The sequence below is a fragment of the Phyllostomus hastatus genome, unplaced genomic scaffold (assembly GCF_019186645.2).
Source record: "Phyllostomus hastatus isolate PE091 unplaced genomic scaffold, TTU_PhHast_1.1 phas_contig_210, whole genome shotgun sequence".
NCBI classification, from domain to species: domain Eukaryota; kingdom Metazoa; phylum Chordata; class Mammalia; order Chiroptera; family Phyllostomidae; genus Phyllostomus; species Phyllostomus hastatus.
Genome location: NW_025333737.1, coordinates 28,064,164 through 28,075,745, shown reverse-complemented (window position 1 = coordinate 28,075,745; position 11,582 = coordinate 28,064,164). Strand labels below are relative to the sequence as shown.

The 11,582-nt window shown below is 54.3% G+C and overlaps 1 protein-coding gene across 5 annotated transcripts in view; it reads right to left on the bottom strand.

Annotated features, from left to right (window-relative positions):
* Positions 1–755: 755 nt before the first annotated feature.
* Positions 756–11,582, bottom strand: part of SOCS7 (suppressor of cytokine signaling 7) — a 31,274-nt gene continuing 20,447 nt past the window's right edge. For 2 of the 5 annotated variants that reach the window (XM_045837383.1, XM_045837387.1), the window contains 4 exons: positions 9,900–10,035; positions 9,337–9,486; positions 6,125–6,485; positions 756–3,499 (listed from right to left, as the gene is read on the bottom strand). In XM_045837383.1, coding sequence (XP_045693339.1) covers positions 9,366–9,486; positions 9,900–10,035 — 257 coding nt within the window. In that variant the 3' untranslated portion in view covers positions 756–3,499; positions 6,125–6,485; positions 9,337–9,365. The remainder of the gene's footprint in view (positions 3,500–6,124; positions 6,486–9,336; positions 9,487–9,899; positions 10,036–11,582) is intronic. The other 3 variants (XM_045837384.1, XM_045837385.1, XM_045837386.1) reach the window with 3 other exon arrangements.

Sequence of the window (11,582 nt, the reverse complement as noted above, 5' to 3'; positions counted from 1 at the left end):
GAACGAGCTGACTGGGGACCAGGAACTCCCAGACCCCCCCCCCCATCTCCCGTGAGCACTTCCGGTGGGTCCCTGGGAGATGCAACTCCTGAGGACTCTGGTTTGACTAGACCCGGCATGCTCCCCACACTGAGGATGCACAGAACGTGAAAATCAAAACGAGACCCACAATGGGCTGGCGTGGTGTACGGGCCCTCTTAGCGGGGACCCTGGGAAAGGACTGGGTGGCAAGGGGAAGAGGGAGTGCGTGAGTGCTCCACGTACAGGCAGTTGTCAGAGAAACATGCTTGGCCTTTCCCTCTCCAGGAGCACACAGCTCGAGAGGGAATGGGCTGGAAGGGCAGAGGGATGCAGGCTGGACTCACGAAAGCCTGGGTGCCTGCTTCGGCCAACGCTAGGGATGACTGTTCTGAGATAAGTAAGCCCTCCCTCCCCCCCGTAAGCAGAGCCCCGGGCCACCGCTTCACCAAGGCCCACAGGCTCAGGCGCTGGGTCCCAGAGAGCTCTCCGGGACCCCCGCCCCCCCCACTCGCCCCCGCCCCCCACACTCGGCACTTCCTAAGGAAGAAGAAGGTAGCTTTGGGCGGCGGCCAGCAGACTCGGGAGTGTTTCCGCACCTCTGGCTGTGCTGATGACACAGGACACAGGGGTCCCCAGTGCCTAGGAGCGGGGTCACCTGGCCCAAGGGGTGTGGTGTGAGGAGTCCTACGAAAAGGGGGGAAGGGACCAGAAAACACACACTAGAGAACGTGAAGTAATTTCTAAACATTTTTATTTCAAATCTCTTTTCACCCCTCCCCAAAAAGACATGAGTCAGTACAGCGATCATAAAAAGGAGATACAAACACAAGGGCCAAAGGTCTCCCGCACGGACACTTACAAAAACCGGGACTGGCACGGGGGTTCCGAACGGGACCTGTGGCGGCCACGAGTGCCCCTCTGCACGAGTCAAACATGCCTATGGATACAATATGTACAGACACCCCGCTCTGGAACTAGTCTACAGGGACCTCCCAATGCCCGCCCCGCTAGCCCCAGAAAAATACCAAAACACACCCAAAGTGCATCTGTTTTGTTTATATCAAAACATCTTTCCCCACCCCACCCTCAGGCCCTCCCACCCCATTTAAGATTGGCCTGCAAGTCTATTTTAACCATTTAGTAATTTTTTATAGTTTATGAAAATAAATTATACAGTAACTATTTTAATAAATTAAGCACAAAAAGGGAGGGGAGAGGAGGAAAACTAAATGGGAAGGTAAAAGCCAGGCCACGCTTTGGCTTGGAGGGCGGTGGGGAGGGGGGGCCTGAAGGACAGAAGTGGTTGCCGGGGGTGTGGCTCCCCTCTGGGCAGCCACCTGAGCCCAGAGCGACACCCCTCTCGTGTGTCTGAAAAACAACCAAGAAATGTACAGCAGTGGCTGTGCCACGGGCAGCACCGGCACGGGCGCTCCAGTGCCCGGCCCACCCAGAGTGGTGCCTGGGTTATGCTTGTCCCTTGCAAGAGGTCCCGGGCCTAACTGAGGGGCAGGTCCCTGTTCAGGGGAGCACCAGGGTCAGTCAGGCCAGCCATCCCACTCGACCTGAGCTGGGCAGGGGGCTTAGGACGCAGTTCCGAGCAGAGCTGTGCGGTATGTGAGTATCCTGGGTCCGGTCGAGAGTGTCCTGAGCTCGCCTTGCACTCTGTCCCCAGGAGCAACTACGATCGCAGTCCAGCTGCAACCAGACATTCGTGTCCTCCCACTGTGGCTGGCTGCTTGTCGCCTGCCCCTTGATGCCTCCTGGCATGGTGGGGGAGCAGTTCCAGGTACCCTCTAAGTGAGATGAAGCGGGTGAGAAGGCGCGTGGCGGACTCGGCATGCAGGACTGGCTTTCCGGGAGGTAGATGGGACTGCGAAGGGGTGGAGAAGGGGCAGCAAGGACGGGAAGGGAACAGCAAGAAACCGACAGCACCTACCAGGAAGGTCAGGAAGGGGTGAAAAGGGCAAAGACAACGTGAATCTGCATGTAAAGACAGATCTTTCCCTGGCAGATTAGAGCCAATATTTGAAATACAATTAACTATTCTATTTTCCTAACTGCAGCACCTGAGCCCCCAGTGTCTCCGTCTCCGCGGTCCAGCCCGCCGCACTCCTCCCCGGCTTTGCTCTGCGCCTCCTCCAGGCCTCCCGTCATCCTGCGCCAAGCCAGAAGGCTCCCACGCCGAACCGGGACAGACGTGGAGACTGGCGGACTTGTCTCTGCCTTCTTGAGCTTTGCGGCCCAATAATCCCATAGCGATCATGGGGGGAAGGGGGGGTCACACTTTTATTTTTTTTCTTTTTCTTTTTTAATAAAAAAGGTTTTACTCCCCAGGAGTAAATAAATCATTTTGAACTACTGATAAACACTGCTGCAGTGAAAAGAAAGATGGCTACATGTATGCAATAGCACAAATTCAGTGTGAGAACAGCTGTGTTGACAATTAAGAGATAAAAATCATTTATCCGCCCCCCCTTTCCCACAGACACAACCAAGAGGATTCCCATAGGGAAAATGTCTAACTCAACAGCTCCTCCCTTAGGGACAGGGGGCATGTCATTCTTCTAAAAGTGGAAAACAAATGGCAAGTGTCCCCCAGTGGAGATGCTCTCCACACCCAACTGGCGGTAAGACTTCAGCGAGCGAAGACGCGTGCACAGGGGCGCACACGACTCCCGCCCGCCCTCCAGCAGCCACGGCGCTCCACCCGGGCGGCCAGGCCCCCGACCTACCTCAGGGCCCTCGGCCACAGGAGAAGCGGCAGGGCCGGGACAGAAGGAACCCACGGTGAAAGTTCCCCCCACCCCCACCCCCTGCTGAGCCCTGAGGGCTCCTAGCAGGCCTTGCTTTCCTTGGGGCTCTGGGGTGAGGCCTGAAGGGGCTGGCCCCCAGGGCATCCAGCTGCACTCGTCTCTCACACCCGGATCTGGGCCCACTAACCACCCTCCCTGTTCCCTGGTTCTTCTTGGGTGTGCACTGTAGGGGGCCTGTAGCTCTCTCAACATCATCTCCAACTTTAATAGGGACCACACAACCAGCTACGTGAAAAGGGGGAAAGGAGGTGGAGGCCTATCGACCGGGCAGAGAGCTCCCCGGCATGCCAGTCTTCACAGGAGGCCGGTGGCTGCAGGCCCCGGATCACGTTTCGGTGACTGTGCATTCACCACCTCGAGGCACAGGCTGTCCACGAGCCCAGGTCACGGCCCATGGCCCCGAACTCCCGGCTGTCCCCCATTTACCCGGCCCCTATGTCAAAGCTCCTCCCCTCCTTACTCCTGTGCTCCTCCACAAGTTCAAGTAACGGCCAGTGGTAGTAGTAGTCGTCACCAGCTGACAGGGGTTCACACCGTCCCGAGGGAAGTTACAGCAGCTCATCCACAGCCAAGCGAGGGCCACGCAGGCAAGGACGGAGGGCACCAACTTCATCCGCCCGCAGCTCAGAAGTCAGTGAGGGGTGAGGACCCTTTCCAGTGCGTGACTTTAAAACATAATCCAGAAGGAGTAAGTACCCTACGTAGACTGCAGCCCAATGAGCAGAGCACAGCACAGAACTGGCAGCAGAGAGGGTGGGCCCAGCCAGGGGAGATGAAGGGCAGTGCTGACCACAGGCTACCTGCTCCGGCTCCGTTTCTTCTGTGACCAGGCTGGCACCTCCGCCACAGCCCCCGAGGGGCCTGTCTCCCCCTGCACAACTCTGTCCTGCAGCCCACGCTGCTGAGAAAAACCAGGCTGCAGCCCAGGCTGTGACTGAAGCATGGAGAAATCACGGACACAGGTAGCCACCACCCTTCCCAGGAGACACAAGGAGGACAGGGGTGCGGTTGGGCCACCTCAGTGGGTTTGGATTAGTACCGAGTGCAGGACTTTTCCCATGGAAACCTGGTACCACCGGGGCCCGGGGCTCTGCCTCGCTCACCCAGGCTGCACTGGGAGCAGTGAGGTCCTCGGCCATGGGCAGGACCAGGCTGACTTCTGGCTTCGGACTCCACTTCACCATCATAAGCCCTCAGCATTCAGATGTGCCCAGTGACTCAGAAGTTTCAGCCTCGGCCCCCGCACTGAAAATGGATTCTAAGTGCTTCTGCTCCAACTCGGGGGTGTGCACTCTAAGTATATACCGTGCGGATTCCTGCCTGAAAGCTTCTGCTTCGTGTGTTCCTCAACTCATGGCCCTGCCCTTGCCTACAACCCAAAGCCGCCCCGCCTCAGAGCTGTCCTGCACCGTCTGGCCCACCCTGACCTCGCCCACTCTGCACTTCTGCCCAGGCGGCCCGGCTCCCTGCCGCACGGAGTCGTCCCCCTGAGGCTTCACGTGCGGCCGTCACCTCCACGCCTCTGAAGGCCAGACGCCACGTCCTCTGCTTCTAGCATTTCCATAATGTCTACCCCAGAGCCAGGCAAACACACACTAAAAATATTTTTTAAATTCTGGGTAGCAAAAATGGTTAAAAAATAAAAATGCCAGGTACCCACACATCAGCCACTCAAAGGATCCCAACGGATTCCAGCTTCAGGCTCTACCACGGCGGGGCGGGGCGGGGTGGGGCGGGGGTGGCGCTTTCTGCAGAGTGGCAAGTTAATCTGCTCCCTCAAGAGGCAAGACTCACAGGTTAAGCCAATTTCTGGGATCAAAATCTGAAATGGTGGTCATGCCATGGAAGCCAAAGACAGAAGAGGTGCCTCCTGGCAAACCAGAGGCGGGCTGTGTTTACGGCGTACAGCTCACTTTGTGGACCACCTGCTCCGAGGCCAGTGACAGTGCCAGCTCCTCCCTGGTCAGCTGCGAGGAGGAAGACTGGCCGCCCCACGCAGGCTGTGAGGCAGAAGGCCGATGATGCCCGACGTGGCAGTCCTGTAAGTTCACAAGACACCAAGGCCTCACCCCAGCCATCAGGAAGCCGCAAGCCTGACAGTATTATTTATCTTACGAGATGAGGCAGATATAAACATAAGAGAAGAGGCAGTCTAGTGGGACACTTACTGCAAAAGAGTAATAAAGACCAAACGGCTCAATTTTCACATCTTAATAGCAAACCTTTCCCCAGAGTAATTCTACAGAAAAGCAAACTCATAATCTCATATGATTTGACAATGGCCTGCTTCAGGAAAAATTAAAGGCCATTGAAAAGCACTGGGGCTTTCCTTCCTCCTCCTCACTTCCATCTGCACAACAGGCGACTCTGAACTCAGCATCTGACACAATTCCAGTGAAAGGAGGGCAAACAGGACCTGACTCAGGAAAATGTCTGGGCTGCCAGGAAGAACACAGAAAATTCAGAAGCCCTTGCTAGCTGCCCTTCCAGCAGTGGGGTGACAGTGACACACGACACACGTAACAGGAGAAGCGATCCCTCCTCCACTCTGACCTAAGGACAACTCACGAAGGCGGGGACGCCAGAGAGCCCCCTCTGGGAGGGGCACAACCACACAGCTTCGTCTCACACCTTCTGCCCACTCCCTCCCCAGCTCACAGACACTGGAGGTAAGCAGCACTGACTCCTAAGTCACGGGTATGCTGTGCCATTAGAATCTGGGGACACATTCCACTGACTTTGCCAGCCCAAGGTAGGAGTGCCACTGCTCAGGTGACGAGAAAAACTGCCACCCCGACAGCTGGCGGGAGCAACGCTACCATGGCCAGAGCAAAACGGACAGTTACCCTCGGTAACAGGTTGAGGGTGGGGGAAGAATGGGACTAACTTGAGGTCACAGAGCTTAAAAATTAAATGAAACAAACTAAGTCCAGCTTCTATGAGAGGTGATTCTGAAATCGGATTCCTAAGTCTTAAAAGGAAAGGATGCGAGGAGTCGCTGCTTCCCCCAGCAGAGGCCATCTGCCAGCTTCTGTCCAGTAGTCTGAGGCCACCCACCTCTTCTCCTTCCCGCTCCTACTGAAGCTACCCATGCTTACAGAGAAGCAGATTCTCGTCCCTCAGAAACTTCTCACTTAATTTGCACTTCTGACCCCTTCCCTTCCCTTCTTCAAGGTCAACGGTGAAACCTGCACCCTGCCTTTGGCACCAGCTGCGGGACCGGCTAGGCACTGGCGATGCCCCACCCGCCCCCCACACCCCAGCCCATCACCTCCTCTGGACCTGCTCACCCTTCACACCACTTCCAATCCAGGGGGCATAAACCCCAGCTGCCTTGGCGAGTTTTCCACACCGAGAAATGTAAATATCCAAAACAAAACTTGTGAAAAGGGAACAGTGTTGAGACTTCTTCCAGTGTTCCGGGAGCTCGCCCAGTTCCGGGACACCAGAGGTGCCGGCTGGGAAAGGTGGGGCCCCCGCTCACTCGGAGAGGACGGTCGTGTGCTTCTTCCCAGCCCGGGGTGGCCAGGGGAACCCAAGTCTCTGCGCAGAGGGTCCCAGCCCTTCCCATTTCCTCTTGTTTTTTTCTCACTTCTCTTTTCACGGCACCTTCATCTGGTTCTTTAAAACCGGAGCTTGGCAACCACATGCCTAGGGGAGAAAAATCAGAGTGGCTCAACAGAGTGGAACCAAAATAGAGTGAAAGCACAGCCCAGCCTCTAGGGTGCAGCTCAAAAGGAGAATGGAGTCTGGCTGGCCAATCGCTTCCACGAACACTGTAGCAGCAGCCTTTGTCGGGAGGCCTGAGCAGGCCACAACCCGGACACCAAGAAAAGGTTCTAAAATAACTGTACCCTGCCACACTGCCTAACTCCTCTTCCCACTCCCCTTACCCCTTAACTTTCCACCTCTCCTCCCCACCCCACTTCTCCCCGAGGCTCACCTGCTCTAGGGATTAAAAACGGAGCTGAGGCCCTGGAGTGACCCCTTGAGAACACGGCTAGAAGGAGCTGTAGGTCTCTGCAGCTGCTGGCTATTGAAGAGGGTTGATATGTAACCACAAAGGCCTGTGCGGCTTCTACCTTCTGATTGAAGCTGTTACACCCCAAACACCCTGGCATGAATTGTCTAGGTAACAGACCAAGCGGTCCACTCAGAACTCCCAAATTCAAGTCGGTCTGACCAACGAGAAGTCATAATGACCACATTTTACCCGTTAAAGATCTTTCCCTTGCGAAGCGTTACTTCCCTTTCCCAACAGGTCCTAGGGCCTACGCCAGGAGCGAGGATGAGCACAGCATGATGCTCCTTCTTTGACACAGGCAACAAGGCCAGGGCCACAGTGAGAAGAGACCCTGGGAGTTCAGTTCAGTCCTTTGCCAACACGTGGCTAAGCCCAGCCTGTCCCTGACCGTGTCGTGCTCCTTCCCACCGCGGGGCCTCTACACTTAGAGGAGCTTTACCCAGAATGCTCTGCTCCCAGGTCCTTTCACGGCTGACTCCAGGATCTTTAGTCGGCTGCACTGTTACCACCTCCTCACAGGAGCCTTCCCTGGTCATCTAAACTAGAGTGGCATCCCACCACTGATCACTAAGCTTCACTTAGTTTTACTTTCCTCATGACACGGACAGGCGACTGAAACTGACCTGTGCCCTAGTCACGTGTTCGCCGGCTGTCTCTCCCGTGAGAAGGGCGGCTCAGTGGGACGGGGCTTGGGCGACCAGCTCAGCCCTCCGTTCCCAGTGCACGCCCACACTCTACACAGAGACACCTATCTGCTGCACGAACTTAGAAATGGCGAGCTCACCAATTCCTGTGGAAAACCCATTCCGCTTTTGGGCCTCTCTGTTAGAAAGGTCCTGCTAAAGCTGAACTAAAATCTAAATCCTTATAACTCACACCCACTGTGGACCCCCTCCCACCCCACCGGGCCCACACCGAATGCGTTCACACTCGTCCTTGGAAAACCCATCACGTCTGTCTCTGAGCCATCGGGCCCCTCCCGCCCTCAGACTTCCCCGGTCACACCATTTGTTCCCGAGTGAGGAAGTCTGGAACCCTCCACCAGCCCGGGCCTTTCTCTGAAGGTGCTCCCAGCCATACGTAACACCCCCCCCAAACCCCGGCGCAGCACCTGCAGGAACAGGCTCTCACCAAAGGGCCCCAATTATTCCTCAAGGGTGCGGTCGGGCAGGTGGGCCTCCTGTTTCTCTTCTGCCTTCCCACCCCCACCTCAACCACAAAGCCACCAAGCGGAGAAATGCTACTACACATTCAGGCTTTTAGATGTTCTAGGAGACACTTCTGAGGACATACAATTTGCATATCATTGAAGATCTAAGATACTGTACATCCAACCCAGGATCCTTTAAGCCAAAACCCCACAGCCTTCCAGAGTTACCATTTGCTGATCTCTCCTTTTCATTCCTTCTCCCTTGGCTAACCGTTACTAGTGCACTCCCCTCCTGTGCCTTCTGCCAACACAGGGCTGAAGGCTTCCGGAGTCAGGGGGAGACACAAGAGCGGGTTCACCTTAGCCGTGCCCCTGGGACATGTACGCCAACTGTCACTGTCCTTGCGGAGAGAGCAGAGAGGGTGGAGCTACTGAAGCCTCTCTAAGGTGGCTGCACTTGTGGTTTTTTCTCCTTGTTTTTTATGGGGATTGGGACTAGGGAAGAGAGGTCGGAAGTATTCAGGGCTTAATGAGGAAACTCCACACCGAGGAAAGATGGGGCGGGCGCCACTGCACCCACGCACCTGAATGCGAGGTCTGCACACCGACCCGCACTCCTGAAGTCACTGCTCTGTGGCAATCCTGTTCCTCACTCGCCTCCACTTTCCAGTGTTCACGTTAATGAAATTTAAAAGACTAATTACAATCCATCTGCACAAATCAGTATTCCACAAGATTTTATGGGAAAGTAAATAAATAGACTCAGTGTGGCAACGGGAAGATAGCCTCTCAGATAAATGAATTCCTTAGTTAATTCACTTATTCTATTGAACAACTGACTTCAGAGCCCCAATGGGACTCCAAAGGGAAGAGTGAGCTGTTTTCCGCATCCCCCATTCCAGCCACGGGGCACAGTGGAGCTCTCGCCGAAGTGCCTGCCTACTGCAGTTAAGGCCCGTTTGTGCTTCCTTTGAGGAAGTTTCCTTCCACTCCGGTTGCTGGCTTTGCGTGTCACTTGTGCAACATCAGGGGGACCAGCCAAAGTATGAGAGAAGGCCACACACACTCAGCGACTACGTGTGTGTGTCCTCCTTCGTCATATTCAGTGGTTAGCCTGCACGTTGCTTCACAAATACTCTTTAAGCCTCCCTTGTCTCTCTGCTCTTCTCCAACTGGGGTGCCCCTTGGGGACTCCATCATCAGATGTGGTAACTGTGGACAGATGCTTGGGTCAGGGGCATACACATGGGGTGGCGGGACAAGGCCCATGCACGATAACAACCGCGCAGGAAGAGGCATGGCTGAGCAGAGAGGCAGAAAGTTCATACCCTTGATGGTGACCAGCAGGGGCCCCTCGCTACGTGGACGGTTCCACCTCTTGCTTCTGTTTGGAAATGAGCTGCGCTTCCTTTAGAGACAGGTACACCTCTTCCTGAGGATCGTAGTAGTAGAACTTTCGAATATAGGAGATCAGAGGTCTGTAAAAAACACAAGAGGGATACGCACACAGTGTCATTCACATAGATTATAAAAGACCATCTTCGTTCAATCTTCCTTCTTCTCAGTCCCTATGTGATTGAGACTACACCAAAGACTCTGCTGCCCTAACAAAATTCCCATTTTCTCACTTGTTACATAGTCTGTCACCTCCCCTCCATCCGTTGTAGAGACTGCAGAAGGGAGGCTGACACACGCGCACACACACACACACACCTGCTTCCCTTCTGGCTGCAATGTGACAGTTGTAGAGGTAGGTGCCAAGACACAGGAGAAGGGAAAGGAGGATGCCTGTGAACACTGCCAGGCTCTGCCTGTGCAACTGGCTTGCAAGCCTCACCGACATCTGTAACCAACCCTCCCGCCTGCCCCCACCTTGAAGACCGCATCGTACTTGGGCAGTGGGAGATCCGGGATGTGATCTATCCGGACGAGCTGTCGGATTCGGAATCTGCAAAGGTGCTGGAGGGATTTGACGTTGCTGAATCGGGACACGGGATAGAGCAGCTGGACTGGAGTTGGTGGCAGTCCTTCAAGAATGAGAGAAACATTCAGAGGGAACAATGTAGCTAACTACAACTTCCCTTAGGAAGAGAGTCCAGGCAAAGGAAATGGGCTTCTTTACAGTTCATCCACGGGTTCTGTGCAAGCGCTTTCTTCCCCAAAGGACTGCTGACTTCCACCTGCAGATGCAGCACGGCCACATTTCACTCAAGAGAATCTATTCTTCCCGGCCAAGGGCCTCCCTGGCATCGTGCTTTTTAAAAAAAAAGATTTTATTTATTTATTTTTTGGAAAGAGGGAAAGGGAGAGAGAAAGACGGGGAGAGAAACATCGATGTGCGACAGAAACATCAGTCGGCTGCTTCCTTTCTGCATACCCCATCCGACTGGGGACCTGGCCTGCAACCCAAGCATGCACCCTGACTGGGAATTGAACTGGCAATGTCATCAGGTTTGCAGGAGGATGCCCGACCCTCTGAGCCACACCAGTCAGGGCCTAACATCACTATTAACAGCTGAGAGCCTTGCTATTCCGAACAGTCCAAAGAAAAATGCCAAGCTACAGACTTCGCTGGGAGCCAAGTGGCCAAACGCAGGCCTGAGGCTCTCAGGGAAGGGTGAGAATAGAAGGCGCCCCTGCCAGGAATGGGAATACTTGCTTGGCCCACGCAGCAGTATCCTGAAGGCGAGGACTCGGAAAGGCTGTTCAGAGGGGTTCCCACCAACTTCCAACTGAGAGGCTCATAAGGAGAAGGCAACAGCCGGGACCCAAGTTTCCAGGCCCATCACTCCTGCCATGTACTTCCAGCCGGGACAAGCAGGTCTAGCCACTTCTTATTGCTCACCCCCAACCCCCCTTCCTGCTTCTGAAATTTTAGACTGGGTGCGAGAACCGAGACGAGGATGATGCTATTGAAAGGAAAGCAACTACAGTAGCCTGGGCAAGCCAGAATTAGTGCTGCTCGGTGCACGAGGGCCTGCGGCCTGATGCCAGCCGGGCCCAGTGGGAGCCCCACACCCTGATGTTTCATCGATATCAGCAGCAGGCTCTGGGCTGGGAAATTCCAGCCCCCGCAGAACGGCAGGGACCCTGACACAGGTTCAAAGGAACAAAGAGCACCCTGGTCTCAATACACAAAGGGGTTATGGAAAGTAAATAAGCAAACTGCTCTCCGAAAGAATCTGAGTTGCAAAATCTTTGAAAAAAATTTTTCCTCAGCCATTGTTCTAGCAAAAGAAATCCTGTAGACACAATTTGTTGAAAAATAAAACACCTATTATTTTTTAAGTTTGATTTCAAAGTTTTAAAATTTTGTTTCAAAGCATGAGAAGAAACAAATTAGAGCTTGCAGAGTGCCTCCCAAAGCCTCTTCATGATGGTTGACAACTATCTAAAAAAAAAAATTGAAATACATATTACACTGCTACTAAGCAAACAGGCTTACCTGAAAAACATTTAATTCATTTAGTCTTCAAATCTATACTTTTGAGACAAATATCACCATCATCCTCCATTTCACAGAGGCAGAAACTGAGGCCCACTGGGCTCAGAGAACGTGCTGACAGCACAGACC